This window comes from Drosophila sechellia, chromosome X (assembly GCF_004382195.2).
Source record: "Drosophila sechellia strain sech25 chromosome X, ASM438219v1, whole genome shotgun sequence".
In the NCBI taxonomy this organism is placed as follows: Eukaryota; Metazoa; Arthropoda; class Insecta; order Diptera; family Drosophilidae; genus Drosophila; species Drosophila sechellia.
Window position 1 is genome coordinate 2,390,724 of NC_045954.1, and position 20,459 is coordinate 2,411,182.

At 43.2% G+C, this 20,459-nt stretch overlaps 1 protein-coding gene across 11 annotated transcripts in view; it reads right to left on the bottom strand.

Annotated features, from left to right (window-relative positions):
* LOC6616156 (basement membrane-specific heparan sulfate proteoglycan core protein) overlaps window positions 1-20,459 on the bottom strand; it is a 76,109-nt gene that overhangs the window by 30,578 nt on the left and 25,072 nt on the right. For 4 of the 11 annotated variants that reach the window (XM_032724152.1, XM_032724151.1, XM_032724153.1 and 1 more), the window contains one exon: window positions 3,306-3,416. In XM_032724152.1, coding sequence (XP_032580043.1) covers window positions 3,306-3,416 — 111 coding nt within the window. Of the gene's footprint in view, window positions 1-151; window positions 301-857; window positions 1,326-1,874; window positions 2,001-2,738; window positions 2,862-3,305; window positions 3,417-20,459 lie in introns of all 11 variants that reach the window. The other 7 variants (XM_032724154.1, XM_032724144.1, XM_032724149.1 and 4 more) reach the window with 4 other exon arrangements.

Here is a 20,459-nt window from a genome sequence, read left to right on the forward strand (position 1 = left end):
TTATTTAATTGATTATTTGATAATCCATTCATGGAATCCTTTGGATCACATCGACTGTTTTCCATTTCGTTCCATCTAACAAGCACTAAGTATGTATATATTTCACACGGGATATGTGTGGGTGGGGTGGTCAGTGCGGTGGTGGGCTCACCTTGTCGCCGCTGCACTTGCACAGAGCGTCGTCCTCGTCTTCATTGCGTCCGCAATCGGGGATGCCATCGCAGACGCTCTCAATCGAAATGCAATCGCGATTGTGGCACGCGAATTCGATGTTTTCGAGGCATGTCTGGGGTGAGCTGTCTATACGTGCGGCGTTATATATTTTTTTGTTGGGGGTGTTGATGATGGGTGACACAACGGGGCATATGTATAATCGCAATGATAATAAAACAAGCCATAACGAGAATGGAAAGAAAGAGAGGAAGCGTGAGCGGTGCATGTTTATGTACAGGCATGAGCTGTATGAGGCATATCAATTAAAAGAGTTTATAAACTAAATGCTTAACTAACTAAATTGTAATTGTGTGTGTGTGTGTGCGCTGGGGCTGGGATGGTTATAGCTAAAGTAGGTTTCTATGTTCCAAACGTGGCATGCTCTTTTACTTAACCCAACGCTTCCTAAACCATCAACGTGACTTAGATTTTTTAAGGTAATGTTACCAATTATCCTATACCAGTTATTAATCCATTTATGTATGCTTGGTACTATTGCAACAAAATCTAGGGAAACGAAAATACTTTTTCATCGCCTATTCCTGTTACTCTCAGGGTATTTTGTTTTAACAATTTTTTGTTGCAAACGAACCTTTACCCACTTAAGTATGCTACACTTTCCACCGATTTTCAAGGACACCTACTCGCTACGCCAACTGTTGTTATTGGGTTAGAAGTCGTGGTCGCGATTGTTGTCGTTTTCGTTGCCCATGGCCATCGCGATGCTTCGGTGGCTCTGGTGGTATTGCGACGCTCCAGAAGACCCGGGCCCTGGGTGGTGAATCTGGAGGGGGGCGTGGCCGCGGTCAAGGGGCGTCGAGTCGTGGTGTGACGCTGATACGGCTCGCAGGACTTCTCGTCGCTCATATCATTGCAGTGATAGAAGCCATCGCACCGCAAGTGCAGAGGGATGCAAACATTGGAGGTGGTGCAGCGGAATTGGTTGCTTGCACATGGATTTTGAGAATTGGCCTTCTCATAGGCATTACTCGGCTGGTACACCTGGTACTCGCTGGCGTCCATTTCGTGCAGCCAATCGTCGTGCTTGGACGCTGGCCTCCGCGGCTGGTGGCCAATGGGTATGCCCACCCTATCCTCCTCTTCGTCTTCGACTGTTATCGTCCGGTTATTAATTTTGGTTGAGGGTTTACGATTAACGATTCACGGCACATGGGACAACCGCATGCAGACCACGGATTTTGGGTTAGGGGGAGTATTGATAGCACATGCATTTAATTTTTAAAAAATTCGTTGAGCCAATTCGTAGATCGTCGCATTTGCGGGTATTTTTCCAGAGTGGGTTGACGTGCAGTTAATCGATTAATTTTTGGGCATTCGGTAACCAAAACCAGGGGGTTTCAATACACATTTTATCGTGTGGGAGGGGGAGAAGAAAAATAAAATATTTCGAGTTAAAATCAAAATCAAAGAAATATTTGTTGACACACACACTTCGATAAGTGACTATCGCACAGATAGCGATTAAAGCGATTTCAACGGAAGGGGCACACAGATGACAGCTGACAAGAAGGTGGTAAGACGGAGATAGAAACACAGAGAGAGCGAGAGAGACCAACACCAGTAATCGATTTTAGTTACCCAGGAAGAGGCATCAAAGCAAAGCACAACAGTAAAATTTATCGATTACACGAAACGCTTACCGCAGTTAACCTCATCGGAATAATCGTTGCAATCGTAGATATTATCGCACACCTGACGCATTGGTATGCACTCACCAGTCCCGCAATGGAACTCATCAAAGCGACATTCCTCGCTATCATAGCCACCTGGCGACGACGATCGATATTTATCCATAGCACGCATTTGTTAGTGTTTGTTCGGTATTGTTAATGTTTCGGTGAATTGGAGTGGGTGATGTGATTTGATTTGATCAATTTAGCAATGAAGTGATAGGGAAACGGATAAACTTACCGCTTCTCCACGGAGAATTCTTAAAAAACAGAAGCAACAAAACTTCGTATTTTACTCACCCTCGCAGTAGCGCTCATCGGAAATGTCCTCGGGACAGTCGATGTTGCCATTGCAGAGTAGTTCCTTAGCTATACAGGTGCCGTCGTCACACTGCCACTTGTCGTACAGACAGGCTGCATTCCCATAAGAGAAGCGAAGCGGGAAAAAAGAGCAAGGAAGAGACATCGATATTTATCGAGGATAATTTATCCAAAACCGGACACCTACGACAGCCCTCCTCGTCCGATCGATCGTTCGGACAATCGGCCCGACCATCGCAGCGATGGACAATCGATATGCAGCTCAAGTCCCGGCACGTAAATTTGCCCTTGGGGCACGTGTATCGTAGCTTCGGTACAACTGTACCGCGGCAGCATTAAAGGAAGATTCAAATGGAAATTGAAAGTGATGAGGAAATGATGAGATGGTAAGAGAAAACGGTGTGTTGTGTATGAGGTGTTTCCCTCTCTTCAACACATCATAAACACGAAATATGAGGGTGGTTGGATGTACTATGTAGATGGGGGGTGGCTGATGGGGTGGTGTTAACTCACTTCCGTCGCAATGCTCCTCGTCGTCGCCGTCACTGCAATCGGAGTGACCGTCGCATTGCTGACTCACACTGATACAGCGTGTGCCGTCGCGACATTGGTACTCCATTCCACTGCAGGCAGCGGCTGTTAGTAGATTGGGTTAGTGGTAGCGGTTAGCATGTCGTCGGGGTTAGAGGAGAAAAGAGAGATGGGGTTAGTAGAGCTGTGGGCTAGCCGACGGCTTTCGACGGGCAACTTATTCTAAGTCTTAGATACTTTAAGCTTAGCCACTACAAAACGGTTCTAGTTATTAAAGCGGAAGTTAATCCATAGAGCGAGGCAGAGAAAGAAAGAGAGCGTATCACTCTCACTTAATTTGTTTAGATACTTTAAGCTTTAGATAACTCGGTTGGTATCCATATGTTAAGAGTGATCATAGGAACCGTTTGTTCTACGTCTTATATACTAAAATCGCATAGTTAACTAAAAGTTAAGGGGTGTACTATAGGTGCACCCTTATATTTCTTGATTAGCACTGTATTCTGTACTGGATTCTAGATGAACCGAATCTATGTATATATCACTTACGGCACTCCTCGTTCTCGTCCTCGCCTTCGCTGCAATCCGAAACGTTGTTGCATCGCTTTCTGGCATCGATGCAATCGCCATTATTGCATCTAAACTCGTTGGCCTGGCACTCTGCAAATACATAAAAATGGGGGAATTTTATATTTGGAACGTCAGATGGATTTGACAGCCTGCAATTAGATGACAACCGGATGCAGTTTAACAAGGACTTCCGCCGGCCGATGGAAATACTTCTACATCGCCATCTCCGACACCCCCGTCCGTCATCAACTTGAAAGCAAAAGTTTGTTAGGTGTTTGTTGTGTGACAGGACTGGAATCCCCGCCCTCGTTAGCCACAGTTTCCTGTGCATGTCTGTTGTCCTTTTGAACCCTTTTTTCCGCCGGACTCCGCTTAATATTTCATACAGGAGGAGCAGCAGCACAAGACTCTTAAGCAATTTCACAAATATTTTTGGACAATTTTTTTTTTCCAGCCCCATTCAAAGTGACACAACGCGGATTTGATTACAAGCAGCCGGAAAATTCGCGTAGAGGGGTATAGATAACAAAGGGAGCTGGGGCAAAAGGCAGAAGAGCCGCGAGCAGCGGCTAATTAAAAGCAAAGAAAAGTTAAGTGAACATTTAAGGGAGTGTGGGTGTCGTAATCAGAGGAGCTTAAAGTAAAAGCCAATTCAGAAGCAAACAATAAGCGATGATTTCACTTTGTGCTTCACAATGTTTAGCTTAGCCATTGAGCTGAATAACAACGACTATATTGAAATATTTAAGAAAATTCTTAGCATATCCCGGTGTGAACAGCAAAATAATTGGTTATATTTATAAACTAAATTTAAACTGCGACTTAGTTTTGCAGGCACTGGGGTTATTGGCCCCGCAAGTCAACAATTTGTCATCGCGAATGTGGCAGTTAATGTGGAACTGCAGTGGCGAAAACTTAAGCAACTTTTGGGCCGCACACAAATCGCCAAAGTTTTCCATTCGGCAATTTTCAACACGAAGGCGAGCAAAATTCCGGCCAACAATTTGACAATTTCATTGCGGACAGACAGACAGACAGACAGACAGGCGAAAAAAAGTGAGGAAAAGGCACCTGCACCTCAAGTCAATTTGCAAACGGAGGCAAATATGATTTTTCGCTGATGTTCCTTGGCCTCTGTTTGTTTTTATTTGCCAACTGCCGCTTATTGACATTAAAGATTCAAATAGTGGGCGAAAGCAGAAGGCCGCACAAAGGATTTTCGGCTGCCAAAGGTTGTTGGGCTCCAATTATTTGGCCAGACGTGTGATCCTAATCCTTTTGACGGCCCCACACAAGCTACAAATTATAATCCGCAGTCGGAAAACAAGTTTTTCTTTCGTGCATTTTCTTGATAAAGGTGAAATTTCGAAGGGAATGGGTTTATGGTCCAGCTGGGGATTTACTCCTTTCACTTTTTGTTCTCTTTTTTTGTTATTTGAACAATTTAATAGGTGTTACTTTTTTGGAATTTCAATCCATTTATGTATCTTAGGTTCATTTTTAATCCACAAAATGACAGAAGGGAATCTATGCCAATTCGTTTGGTGGCAAAGTGACGACTTCTTTAAATATTGGTTATATCAATTACTGCTTTCAGCATTCTCCGTGCCCATAAATTTGTCCCTAATGACTGCTACCTGCCACTCGTTCCCGCATTGCACTATTTTGCAGCTCCTTTGGCTCCACAGTTGCATTGCGTCCTCCTCGCTGAGTGTCAAATAGATTTTCTCAACCGAAGGAAAGCTTTTACATTCTTTTCTTTGCTCCCTTGAAATGGGATCAGTTGGGATGGCTGACTGACTTTATTTTTTTTTTGCCTTTTCCCAGTTGGCTTGCACTTGAACTTAAAGCGCCGCCAGAAAGTATGCAACACACATACAAATGCGGCGGAAAAAATAGCACTGCATTTTGTGAATTATGCACTTTGATTTGCATGCAAAGAATGCAATAGTTAATAGTCAATATGCTGGTGAATTTGACCTTTAGATAACGATATATTGTCGAAATCCGAATGGTAAAAGTAGCGCTATTCATCCAGTCGCAGCTGTGCGTATCTTCGAACGAAAAAAATGGTCGTGCATGCGGTGGGGAAAAGCTGGGAAGGAAGAGCTGGGAAAAGGAGGGCTAAATTCGAGTCGATAATTGATACGCGCGGGCGCATGGAAAACTCAAAAGAGCGCCAACAGGCCAAAAGCCGCAAACAAACAAGTTAAGAGGTGTGTGTGTTCGGGTTTTCGGTGGGGGCCAAGATAGACCAGTAATGTGGGGTTATGCAAAAAAAAAAAAAATGTTCACTCTGCTGCCACGAAAATTGTATAAAAATTCAGATGAGATTTAGCGCGAGGAAAAGCTGTTTAACAGCAATTTGTAAAAAGTATTTTTGATTTGATTATTGCTCGTTAGCGCTCCATCCTACTCTTCCATCGAATCATTAACTCGCTTTTATGAACAGCCAAAGTGCTTTGGAGGGGGGCGGCAAAACAGCATTAGAGTCTGCCTTAAAGCTGCGACACGAGTGGTAAAAAGTGCGAGTAAACATCCGCACAAAATTGGTAAAGAGTCTGGTCTGGCATGCAAAAGTGTTATTACCTTAACCTTGCAACCTTAGCCACCAGCCCCCCGCCCCAGAAGAAACCTCTTAATTACGGACCCCCAAAAAAACTATCAGCGATAAACATTCATTTCGATTTTACGCGGATGACTAATCGATTTCCGTTTCCGCTTCGGCTTCGGCGTTTCGGTGCGCGGGAGTTAGCCAAGCAGGTAAGGAAGGGGTTAAACAGGAAGAGTGGGCCATGTCCTGATGGAAATCTGGCATATGTGGCGTATGCGTGATGCCTCATATTATTAATGGCCAATATTTGGTTGGGAAGGGGCGACAGAGAATGGGAAATGGCCCAGACAACATTGTCGGTTCGTTTAATTATGGTTTTCCTTTTTGGAAATTAAACTATCTTGATTGTGGCTACTGTAGGACTTGGTAAATAACGAGGAGTTGTAAGACAAACTCTAAAGTTCTAGCGTATAACAGTTTGTTTTTTTTACGAATGTATAAAGAAAATTTAGTTTTTGCGATCCAATGATTCATTTGGGATTTATGATCTAAGCAGCTCGGTTAAATCAATCTCCGTCAATCAAAGCACTCAAATGCCGCCTAGCCCATCATTCATGATCGTATTCATTCAGCTATTTCGGCAGAGTTTCGCGAACCCAAACCGTAACACTTAACCCCCTGCTGCCGGCAGGGGGCTAGGCTAGAATGCATGTCAAGTGGCAGCAGGGCGACGCACTCGAATGACACAGAGACAGGGACACACCGCACTCTGATTGATGGGTTGATTCATATTCATATTCATATACTCAAACTGGTGTGTGCACTCACTGTTCTTCGCTCGGCTTTTTCGGCTATGTAAACACTGCCAACAGTCGACGTCAAAATGGCAGCTTAACACGAAGCTCATGAATATGCACACATTCCTCATCCACATCCTCATCCCTCCCCCGCCGAGCCTTAACCCCTTGGTGCAGCGCGTTATTTAATGGGGGGCTGAGGACTGGGGGTTAGGGGGTTAGGGGGTCAGGGGTTTCGGAGGTCGTAAAGGTTGCCCCCGAGTGTTTAGCTTTTGGTTGCAGTTAGCTTAACTCGCGAAGGATAGGGAATCCGTGTCAAAAACCAGTGACAGTTGTCAGTGCAGCGATGCACTGCGAGAAACACTTTCCTCTGTTGAAGTATTTCAATATGCGAACAAAGTTACTATTGTAAATACAAAAAAAAAAAAAAAAGGACGAATGGCTGTCCAGTTTAGGTGCGATTTCCACCCGATCGAAAAGACAAGGGGGGCTAAAAAGGGGGCAAGTAAAGGGGGCTCTCCATGCAGCAGCTGCCAAAGGAAGGAGGGCGGGTGGGGGGCGACAATTATGTGGCGTCTGCAGTTTTAAGTGCGCCTTTGCATGTGACTCTGTTTGCCCAGGCCCAAGCAGCGGCTCCTTGCCATCGCCCACCTCGTGACCCCCCAACCACCAACCCACTTCCCCACTTGCCACTTGCCTCTTGCCACTTTCCCCTTGCCCCGCCACTCGGTCGCTTCTTCAATCTATTGCACATTTCACTTATTCATTTCGGAACCGTAAACACACAATGAAAATGTCGCATAAATAAGCTCAAAACAAAAACAAGAATCCAGCGGCGGCAACAACTTGTTGGCCCAAACTCCCTCCGTGTTTTCTTTTTGTTTTTGTGAAATGCCCTGGTAAATCGATGCGATTGTTTGACGTTGGCATGTGTGCCTGCCACGCCCCCTCCCCGTTCCACGCTCGAAAAAAAGGACCTGTCTGCGGGTTAAAGTTTAGCCACTGATTTGTCGCATTCCATGCGCAATGTGACAAACGTTAATTTTTGTGGCTTGTTTTGCATAAACTTTTGCTGTAAGACATAATCCTGGGGGAAAGGGGTGCGGCAAGGGGAGTTTGGCGGTGGAGGGTTAAGGGTTCAGAGTTCAGGGGTTGCGTTGTCATTGCGTGCGTCGTCTTAGTTACTCGGCCAATTTATGGCAAATTAAATAAATTTATCATTTGCGTCCACAGTTGCAGCCGCAGCTCTATATAGAACCCATACATTTAAGACCTACACTTGGATACAAAAAAAAAACAAAATAAATAAATAAGGTAAACAAATTTTTGTTTTGCTCAAGAATAGATTTTTCTATATACATTTCATGTGTAAGCTTTAAAAAAAATATTTTTATATCGGTCGTTGAAAACTAAAAAGTATGGAAGATGTTTGATAAAATCATGATACCAGAAAAAAGAAAATATAACTGATAATGCGAATCCACTGATTTCAAGCAAAATATGACTGGATTATATAGTCGGCGACTGAAGGATTATGTCAAACTGGATTCCAGATGACATCAGGCTAGAACTTGATCAATGTGAACTGAGTTGTTTCCGCACGGTCGTCGGTGGCATGCTCGTGGTTCCCGGTTGCAAGTTGCCGGTTGCCAGTTGCTGGTTGCCGCCCTTCGAGGTCCGTGGACAAAGTAAAAGTGTCAGCGCGTGCCAGGCACCAGCGACAAAGGGAAACGGAAGGCGGCGAACAGCAAACGGAAACCGAAAACCGTAGTAGGAGTTTTCCCAAGGAGGAGTTTTCGAAGGAGCACGAGCAGGAGCAGGAGCATCGCGATGGCAAATAAACCCAACCTGAGAGTGGGAGACAAGCCCAAAAACGAATCGTCAATTTTTTTTCTACCCATTTCTTTGCGTTTTGTTTGCAAGTTTTTAAATACTTTTGCGGCGTCCAAAACGGGGTAAGGCGAAAAGTCAAACGGGCAAAGCCGCAACATGAGCCACACAACGTCGGTGGCAACAAAACCAACAAAAGTCAGCGGCCAGCAATTAACGGCGTTTCGGCTGGCAAACTGGTCAAACAGGCACACAAATATGGTTACTTTAAAACTATTAAGCATATTGAAAAACATAATGCAGACCTTAACATCGAACTCTTAGGGTGGCTTAAAAAAATGCCAATCAATGAAGACATGAAAATATTTCAAATTTGCGCTTACTACGCCAATTATGAATTAAATTTACGATAAAATATTTATTTGCACCCATAATAAGCGCACTTAAAATTCGAGCACCCGGAAACCCCTTCTATTTGCCATAATTTGCACCGCAACTGTCTGGAAAATATCAAATCAGAGCATATGGTCGCTGGCTATCCATTTGTTTGCACAACATGTCGTATGCGTGATTTGGCTGGCCTCCCTCACTGTCTTTTTGTTTTTGGTTTATGAGTTGACTTTGGACTGCATTCGTGGGGCAGCGGCATGAAATGCAATGCAAATATGTATATATATGCATCAGCAGCCAGCGCATATGTAAATATTTTATACAATTTATTTATTTAATTTTCAAGTCTTGAGAGGGGACACGAGTGCTCGCTATCTTCTGATATATCGCTGAGCAATTAAAAGCTATCGGCCAGAGAGACGTCAAAAACATACATATACAGATGTACATATACCCGCACGGATACGGACACGCGGACATACGGACATGGGTGTTCAGATGTATACATATGCATATATAGATGGTGGAAAGGAGCAGGCTATATGTAGGGAAATTGGAGAGACACGTTCAATCCAGCGATTGTCATTAATCATTGCGGGCGGCCAGACATAACCATAATAACCATTTTGTGGCCAAATATTTGTTGGCCGCGGCCAGCGGAAACAATTTCTATGATTGTGCCAGGACACGCTTCAGTTTCAGTTTCAGTTTCAGTTCCAGTTCCAGTTTCGGCTTCGGCTTCGCCCCCCTCAAATCACCAAACAACCGGCTGAATCATGAAGTTCATTGCCAAATGCAGTTCAACATTCAGAATGGATATGCAAATTCAAAGTGTGCAACTGATCGATGACCGTGGAACAACAAATGACGCAAATGGAGGGGGAGTCACGAAGTTAGAGATGCGGATATTAACCCAGATAGATGGAAAATATGTGCCCAAAATGATGGGGTCACCCTTAAAGTCATTTTTCCAGAGATATCAGCGAAAACTTGAAAACATCTGGTTACATCTAGTTAAGTATATAATTTTGATTGGCTCTTCGCTTTGCTCATTTTCCGATTTAATCTTGTAACCCTGTCGCTCTTCGATTTTCTAATGATTCATTCAATGAATAACTAATGAAATTAGCTCGTGGCATATTCATATTCCTTGGCAATCATTCGATTGGAATGCACTTCCAATTCCCGACTTGCATGCGGGGAGCTTTGCCCATAGAAGAATCCATTGGATGCGATCTGTATATTATACTCCCCTTGTGGATTCCCTAGCGGAATATTAATGGTGCAACATTTTTGAACGCTATTCACTCAGGCTTCTTCGGTGCGGCGTCGCTTTGTGAGTTTCTGTCTCTTTCTGCACTGTTTTCGATCTCTTTCTGAATATCATCATCGCCTTTCCGCAGCATCAGCTGTCGGCCGATGATGTCAAGCTGCCTGTAATAGCAATTACAAATCGTTCAAATGCATTTATGCATGTTCTCGTGCCTGCATTCTTACACTCAAAAAAAAAAAGAGTACACATAGTAGTATATAGTTGTTGGTTGTATTTTTTTTCTTTAAAAACACTATCAAAAGTAAAACTATATGCTTCAATATGCTTCTTAAATGCGACAGATTGAACTATATTTTTTTTTCAGTGTAGCAGCAATCGTGAGTGTGTGATCTACACTGCCTCCCCCCTCCTCCTCCTCCCTCCCCCTTCGGTCCTCCACTCAATATATCTAATTTTGCTATTTTCGCTGGCGTTGCGCCGACATCGCTTATCGTTTTGGATGCTCGATTAAAATTCTTTACTTCATTTCGATAACGAGTGTAGGCCAGAGTTTAGTTGTTTCTCAGATTTTTGCCTTGCTGATAAAATATATAAAAAAAAAAAAACACAAACGCAGACGCTCATGCCCAAGTAACCCAGTAAAATCCACCTCGTGGCGCCATTCGCTCCGCCATAAGTTCTGCATGTTCGAGTCAAGTGGGTGCAGCCACAATTGAAGTGCATTATCGACGAGCTTAATACCCCGCAGATTGCCCAGAATTGCCGCTGAGCTCATTAGGCAGGTGTGATCGCACTCATGAATTATTCATCTATGTGTGTACGATATGATGTTGTGCGTTTAAGAAGCGCGAGGATTGAGTCAAAGGAATTTAAATGGATTATTATGGGGATTACATTTGCCAAGGCCTGCCATTATCATTATCTCTCATGCCAAAAATATGCGCGAAAATAATGGGGCCGCATTTATTTCTCCAATACTTTCTAAGGCCATAACCTAACTGGACGGGCACCAGTTCCATATCCGAATCCGGCCGTTTCCCCTCGGGTTCTCCGCGGCGCTTTCCGCTTTCGTTTTGCAAATTGATTTCCTTTTCGCAATTCAAATGCCGCCGCAGTTTCCCTTTTCGATAGATGAATCTGAGGGCCTATCGCTGGGAAATCGCTGAATGTATCTGCTAGATGCATTATGCGGTATCTGACCGCATCTGCAGTGCGCTCGTAAATTCACTTTTGCTGTCCCGTTGTCGGTCGTTCGTTGTTCGCTGTTCGCCGTACACGTTGTTCCAGTTGTCATGCAAGTCTGTCAGCATTTCTGCCATTTGCATTAGAGTTGGACAAATAAACTACATAAATAAACAGAAATGGAAAAAAAACACTGTCTAAAACTCTGACAAGCGATGCTGGGAACACAAATTAATAAATAAGCTACATTTGTGCAGTGCACGTGCCAAACACTTCAGCTGTCTTAGTTACGAGCTGTACGAATGCAGTGGCAATTAATAGCATGCATTAGGTGCACTACACTGAAAAAAGGAGGGGGAAATCCTAGCACTAATGCAGACAATCGAAATCAAGAGCGTACTAGTATTCCTAAACGATGATCTAGTTAGTTTCGTTGAACATCGATTCAATAATTTAAGCTGGCACAAGATATTCCCCACTGCTATTCAAGGAAATGCATATGCAGGATCCTAGTTTGAATTCAATACTGCACTTGCCGTCCCATGAATTTTGCATAATTGGATATCAGGTTACTGGTTAGCTACATTTTCGCAGTGCACATGGAGAAGGTAATGTATCGAATTGAATCGAATCGAATCGAATCTTCGGATATTCTGTATCTGAATGGCGAGCGAGGCCAAGTTGAGTTGCAATCGTCACCCGTCCGTCAATCGGGCCAATCAAATGTTAATTCTAATTGCATTGCCACTGCATAAATTTGTATAAGTCGAGTATCTTTAAGATACCGGGAATTAAGTCACGTATTTAATCAGCTAAACAGATTTCCCTCTTTTCCGCATACGCAACAATGTCTGGCCATTTCCCATTTTCCCCCACAATCCAGATCCCATTTCGATTTCGTCTCGAGTTTTCAGTTCGGTTTTTACTCCCGGACCAGGCGCAAATATCAAATCTCATTGCGAAAAACTTTTCTTTTCGTATAATCTGCAAGGCGACTTTTCTCTAGGTTCTCTTGACATTTCGCACGCGCCTTCAACAAGCAAATTACGTGCCTGGAAAACGCTGGCGGGTGGCTGGAGGAAAACTGTGAAAAGCTTCTGTATATAGTCATATGCCCAATGGCATTTAGACGTTTTGACATTTTTGTTAATGGCATAAGCATCAAATTACATACAAGTCAGCAAAGAATCAGTGAAGGGTTTTCCACACAGACACACGCACACAAACAAACACAAACACTCGCATACGTACGAGTACAAAGGAGGAAAATCTCGGCAAGCATGAGCAACTTTAATCCAAAGGCAAGGCGAAAGCAAACAATTCTGCCCAAGCGGTAAACAAGCGTTAAGTTAACCCTGAAAAAATAAAATAGAATTAAACAGAACAAACAGTGTGGCGCTGGCACTGCAAATGGGAAATGCACTCCGAAGCGTTTTCTAATTGTTCTCGCAGAAGGCGCTTACATCAGCGCATGAGCATTCAGCTCGACGCCTTCCCATTCTTCAGTTGTGCACACACACACATGCACCACCTCCCCCCCATCTATACCCATTTATTTATTCAAGAGCCTCTGCAGATCTCATTTCATTTTCTCGGGCTTTCAGGAAGCGCTCTGCGCTCTAGGCCGGCGACCAGAAAAGAAAACTTGCTACAAATGGTTGGAAGATGGAAGGCCGTGTGGCCTACTACGTAGGCCCCCCTGTGTGTGTGTGTGTGTGTGTGTTAAACAGCAGCCAGTGTGTGTGGCACATTGTACTAAAAATAAACATCTTTCAATTCATTCTTCCAGCAATTGCAAGCAGCGGAGTAAATAAGAGTCCCGAATTGAAAAGTTGATTTCAGGACACGGATAACGAAGCGAACAGCGACGGCTGAATACTCTGCACACAATGTTTGCAATATACACATACCCTGTAAAGTCTCGTTCTACTTATCGCTGTTCTAAATTCAAATAATTAGCAAATGACTCAGAGATTGGACCATTTTCCTGCTTTTCATAGTTGCGTGTGCGCGAACGAGATAAGAATCTGTATCTGTATCTGTATCTTTGGCTGCATCTGCATCTGCATCTGAATCCGAATCTTTATCTGGTCCTGAGTCAGACGATGACTTCAGAGTGCAATTCAGTAGTGCAAAATAATAGTTTCGCTTTATCTCGAGGGTTTGGCTTCGTTTGTTTGTTAGCTGTTATACTGGTTTGCTGGTTTGATGCCTGCCTACTTGTTTATTTGTTTGTTTGTTTGTTTGTTTGTTGGTTGGCTCCCGCTGAGGTTTTAACTTCAATGCGATCGTGTTACGGTTAATGAAGTCAAGGATGACATTGTTGTAATGGCCGCAGTTGCCGTTTAGATGCAGTTAACCGTTTTTAATTTCTCTCTGACGACTGACGGTTCCTGGAGTATCCGATGACCATTCTGTTTGTGCCTCAAGCCACAAGCCACAAGCCCCTTAAATCTCAAATCTCGAATCTCGAATCTTTCTCCCACTGACCGTGACCAAAGGCCTAGAAAACAGTTAGCGATCATACAAAGGGTACCCATTCCAAGGCAATAAAAGGCCAGACAATGCCAATGAAAGGCAACTACTCTGGTTACCACACCAGAAGTTTCTACTCTACTACTATTCAGGCTATTTTGGCAAGTAGTCAGCCTGGCTAGTCACTGTTTAATTTGAAATGCAGTGAACGGGTGTGAAGAAATATATACATTTGATAGTAATAATTCACTTTGCTATTCTTGTCGCATGAATAATGCACTGAGTAATCCTAGCCTCAGAACCATAGCAACTTTGCAAGAATTCTGCACACAAAGTACATTAGGTCATCGACGGAAGCGGAGAACTACCTTTGTGATTCACTTGTGCTGCGATCTCGTTAGGAGTAGCCCCATTATCCTGGCATTTGACCCTTCATTTGAAGCACTCTGCTCCGGCGCCTAAATTCTTTGTCAGCTGCTCATCGCGGCTTATCAAGATAATTATTCTATTCTTAGAACCGGGCAGTGCTCAGCAGCTCGCCAGCTTATCAAGTGTTGCCAGTTGTCGAGTGTGCTCTCTTTGCGGCGACTTCCTAAATTAAGATGTTTGTGCAAATTAATTGGTCGCTGGCATCATTATTACAACAGCGACAAACAATTAGCCTAGATTTGCGCAATGCAACGCAATGCGGCGCAGTGCAACTCGACTCAACTCAACTCAACTCAAATCAACCCAACTCATCCGAATGAACTGGCACTTCCAATCTCTGCATCATCGCCAACTTGCAGCTGCATTCCTCAATTCCTCAATTCGATATCAAGCCGGCAATTGTTGTCACTTGAGGGGCAATTAAATGGGGATGGGGCCTATTGAAATGAATTGCCATCGAGTGCCAGGGCATATCCATATATATCCATATATCCCTGCCCACTGCCCACTGCCCCATGCCACACCCACACAACGAGGGTCGTTCGATTGTTTCTACTTCAAAAACGAAGACACGTGGCTCTAAACACGAATTATTTGAGCTTTGGAAAATTTGCATGTTCTTAACATTTTTTTTTTATTTTTTATTATTTTTTTTTTGTAATCGTAATGCCCTCGTAGTGTCTTGTGAACTTACCACCGTAGCTGAGGTACGTGCCGCGAGCCACGCTTTTTTGGGGCTTTTCGATGACGATCAGGACCGCCAGCAGCCAAAAAGCTGCCCTCAGGCGCCGTCCCATCGCGGATGCGAGATGCGGATGCGGATGTGGATGCGGAAGCGCGAGCTAGGGAAAAACTATAAAGAAAAGGGCACGACGAATGGCGTTGGGTTTTTTTTTTCCAAGCTCAATCTTGGCAATTTTGGCTTTGACTTCTTTTATTCTCGAGCAACTTTTTGGGAATGTGCGAAAATTTCTGTTTCTGTTTTGGCGCATAAAAATCACAGCGTGGGGTCTGGGATCAGGGGTCAGGGGTCAGAAGGGGCGTGGGGCGGCGTGACCGCACCCGGCGAGCGGCGACACTTCCGCTGGCAAACTGAACGCATTAACAACAACAAAAAGAAGGATACTTTAACAAACATTTCCGTTACAAATGAAAGCAATGAAGGACCCAAAACAACCCACCCACTACTACTGGTGACCCACACACTGCCACCCACCCAATGCAAACCCACACACGCCCACGGCCACGCCCACGCCCAGGGCCACCCACTTGCGAAGTCCACTCCGGATTTCCGCCTTTGTCTATGCAGCCGAAAGTCGAGAAGTGCTGGACCAACTACACTGAAAACAATGGTTTTCACTCATTTTTGCTCTATAAGTAGGTCACTTGTTGAAATTATGCGTTGCAAAGATAATAGTTAATAGTTAATAGTAGCTAAAACTATAGTAATACCAAAATGTATTTTTCATTATTGCTCTGGACTTCAAAATCAATTCTCGCGGTGCAAGTGAAAAAGAGCAAATGCGAACGTAGTGCCATTAAGTGTTTGCTTAATTTTAAATAACGCAACGCCAGAGAATCCCCATTCAAGGACGAAGGGCCCCTCGCCAGGAGCAGGCTTCATCAGCATTCAATTGTCTGGCCTTCATAACTGAGCGCGAATCTCAGATATGCATGTATTTATATATATTTCCATGCATAAAAGGGGAATCCCATTTTTTTTTCTGTTGTTTGCGACCCTGCCAGGGGTGTTAAATGAAAATTGAGGCAGAAATTATTATAATAATAAACCTTTTATCAGCTAGCTGGAAAAGTTCATCAGTATGACAAATAGTCAAAAGATAATGTTTGAATATTTCCATGATTTTAAGGTGTAATATCCTCAAATATCTCTTTTCTTTATTCATCATCACAAACACTTGTTTCGATCACGATTTCCCTTGCATTACGTAATCCCCATTATGCTTACTTCCAATGCACATATCGATTTCGATCTGAAATTGACTCACTGCATACAGATGGTGAATTAATACCTAGCAAACATAACCAAAACGTGACCAATTAATCCCCATCTAGCCACCATATAATCTTCCACTTCCCGAAGAATCAGCGCTTTCTTTGCCGCCCCGCTGTGCAAATTTTCGCAAAAATGAAAATTTCGCGAGTAAATTACAACAAATTGCTGGTCTCCTCTTTTGTTGCTCTTTCCCTAATGAACTTGAACTTGAGTTGTTTTATCGTGTGTGCCATATATATTTGTGGGCGATTATATAGAGCAAACCGGCGGGCATATAACATCTGAGTGCAAAGTCGAGTGGCGATTGTGAAAGGTTTCGTTTCAGTTACGGTTTCTTTGCTTCTTATTTTTTTTTATGATATTATAAACGTATCTGTGAGATACGCGCCTAAAAGCTTTGTTGTTTATGCGGTTTTGGCAAGATGCCTGCATTTTTCAATTATTATATCGCAAAAAGTTGTTCGCCAGCGGCCCGGAGAGTATGTTTCAATTAACCAGGCATTAAAGGAATGCTTTTAGTTTGTCCAAACGGTAAGTGGTCTTCAGCCACCTCCAGCCGGCAGCGTTTTGGCCAAGTTTCGAGTTACCCAAGCCAACATGTTACGCATAATAAATTGGCGAATTGCACCGCCGCCAACACACACAATAATGCTTTTTCGTTAATGAGATGCTCCGGCAGATTCCATTCACCCAAGATGCATTCATCCCAAAATCAACGAGTTCGTGAGTCCACCAGGCGATGCTTCCAGGGAGAACCAGGCAACCAGGAGCCGCGAGATGTTAATGATGAGTTTTTGGAGTCATTAGAAACTCAAATTGCGTCCAAGTTTTTAGCCAAACTCCCGCATCGCCTTCATATTAACAGTCATTAAAATTAATGATGCATATAGTGCTTTCTTTATCTAATGTCCGTTTAAGACCGCCAAGCGGCGAGTGAGTGCATTCATTGCAGAAAGCAGGCTTAAATCAAAATGCTCATCCTTTGAATTGGAGGCGATGTCTTTGAGGAAGGACCAACCTTCAACATGATTACATAGAATTGGTGGGAAATTCTTGCAAATATCTTTGTTAATAATGTTATTCGAATCTCCTTACGATTTGTATAACATTTCGATTCACACATATCGCAAAAGCGTAGAATATCAGGCTCGCAATTAAATTCTCTGAATGTCCAAAATCCTTCTTAAAAGTCAAGTTTTTCAGAAACAACAAATACTTCGCTCTAACAACAAATATTTGTCAAATTGCCAAGGGAATAAGTGCGCACTTTGCAGAAACTTTGCTCACTTGTTTTCCCATAAGCCAAAGCAAGACGATCCGCGCCGATCCTGGCATTATAACATTGGAATTAGCATTATCATTCTGCCGAGCGAAGCAAATTGCATTTGACAGCCGGACAAACAGACAGACAGACTGACAGACAGACAGACGGGCAATGGAAGTAAGCAGGGCTGAAGAGCCCAACCGAAGAATTCAGATTTGAAAATCCGAAAAAAATCGGAGCGCACTCCGAAAATAGCCTGGCTTCATCCATATTTGGGCGCTTATTTTTGTCAGCCCGAGGCGGAAAATTTGTCAGCACCCTGCGCATTCACGCATTCTTTCGATTTTCCCAGCTATTTTGGGGCATGGTTAATCGAAGTCGCGGAGTTTCGGGGGCGAGCAATCAGTGTCAGAAATATTTAACATTGTTCCCTCGCCTGTTTGTTTTTTTGTATCCACCGAACGAGATTTATTTGCCCAATCTCTACTCGGCTCCTCCGAACTTCTTTGATTGAGATTTACGACCTGGCAACAGGCGACGGTAATGTGCAATCGCATCGCATCACAATCACAACATTAATGACATTAATAGCATTAATAGCAGTCACCTCAAATGCAACCGCAAGAGCAACAATAACACACAATAACCACAAGATGTCAGAGCTCGCTAAATTAATAACCGATGGCAAATATTTGGTTTCGTTCGTTCACAATGAGTGAGCTGAGCAAACATTGTTTGGTCTAAATGATGGTCTGCTGCCTTTCAGGCATATATTTGAGTATACAGCTGAATTTAGGCAGATCATTAAAGGATCAGATCAAGCTAAAGGATATAATGAAAACAAGAACTATAGATGGGGTAAGTACTTTGGTTTTTAAGGGCCATTTGCAAGATGCTATTAACAAAAGCCTTTTAACACTTCTATTCAAAAGGGTAATACTCCCCTCAAAAGCTCAACTATCTGCTTTAATAAAAAAAAAGGATCTGCTAATCAATGAATATTCACGGGAAAGTTATAGTTTCGCACTGAGCTGAGATCACACGCACCGAACAGAATTTTCAGAGGATTTCGCACACCAAAGGCTGTTTTTGTTTCAACACAATTGATAAAAAAATTACAAAAAAAAAATGGCTATTACACGTTTCTCGAAAAACGACTTCTTGAAGAATCAAATCGAATCGAGAGGAAAGGATGTTTTTTGTTGATACTGTTGAGATGGAGCCAAAGTCGCGCCAACGTAACGCACACGCAAACGCTTCACGTTGAACTGAACTGAAAATGCAAAAGCCTCGCAAGCGTTCGTTGAGCAGGCGTAGCGGAATGTTGCCGAGCTGCGCCGACAATGTTGCCCGTGTTGCCAAGCATCTCAATGAAAATGACAACAACTCTCGGAAGATGATGGCCAAGGGAGGTTTGGAAAGATGATATTGAATAATATTGAATACTATTTAGCTGAAGAGGAAAAAGCACCCTACAAGTACATAACTCAATTATGAATTAGATTGCTTTAATTATTTTTCTAACAATTAGATATGTTACAAAGTCCGTTACACACTTTACTTCTTATTCGGTTGCCTTTCGAATAAATAACTTATTCTGTGGGAAAATCTGCTCTATTGGCAACATTGCTGCGGCCTTAAATGTTGATGGCAAAACAGCGAACACGAATACAAAAGCCGAAGGCCGAAGATGACGACACCGGGCGCACCACACATATAAAACCCGAACGGAACGGAACCCGAGCATTTGCCAAGCAGCCAACCAGGTGAAAGCAACATGCTGCCGAAGGTTCGCCTGCTGCTGGCCGCAACATGTTGCTGCCGTCGGGCAAATCTTGAAAATGCTGCGCTTGCGCCAAAGGTTTAAATTAAATCGAATTTTATACAATTGGTACCAATTTTCACACATTTGGTTCACTAAATATTAGTTACTTTTATTGCGGACGCTCTACATTATGCATAGAAGCCAGAAGGCAGTGCCAAAGGAAGCAACATCGGCGCAACAAGCTTTTCACTTTTCCCTTGCAACACAATCAACGTTTATGCGCACGCCGTGAACTCGATTACAATGTTTCGATGGCATAACTCAAATAAATATGTTTGCACGCGCAACCTTTTCCGTTCAACAATGTGAACGAAAGTAAGTAGATTTTCGAAAATAACAGAAAAGGAATACAAGTTGTTGCAAGCAGCGGACGTGTAAACGCCACCAAGGGCACACATTCGGGCAAAGCTCATCAGACATGCACAACTCCCCGGGGGGCGGGGTCATGGCAGGGGAGTGGCATTGTTTGCTGTTATGCTTTTTTATGATTTCAGCAGATTTTCCGCAGGTTTTTAATTCGAAGGGTAGTTGCAAACTACAGTAGCCCTTGCTCCCCAAATTATTTATTATTATATTAAAAGCATACAAAACATACACATTTTACTAATTAAGCAGCGTATTTGATAGCAAACATAAGATGCACGCAATTCAAATAATTTTGTAGGGTATCTGTGTGTGCGCTTTCTATTTGCCCATACTTACCATTCTATATTTTGTCTGCCCCCTTTGTTTTTGCTATTTGCTGGCTTGTGTACTTCTTTCTTGGCTTAATTTTCGCCCTTTTTGGCGCTCGGCGAGAAAAGAAAAGCGTTGGCTGGCAAATTCAATTTGCATATGTGTGGTCACCTAGATGTTGCCCACTTTCCTTGTCCATTTGAGCATTGTGCATTGTTTTGCACTGATTTTTGTGTTCGCTACTAGCTACTAGCTAGCTACATACGTGTGTGCTTGCTAGTTGCTGGTTGCTGGGTGAGCACATTGAAATCTGCAGCCATTTAACACAGTTCAGGCAACTGAAGCCGCTAATTGACTCGCGCACAAAATAAAAAAAAATAAAAAAAAATAAAAAAAACAAGCGGGAAAAGTGCAAGTTGTCT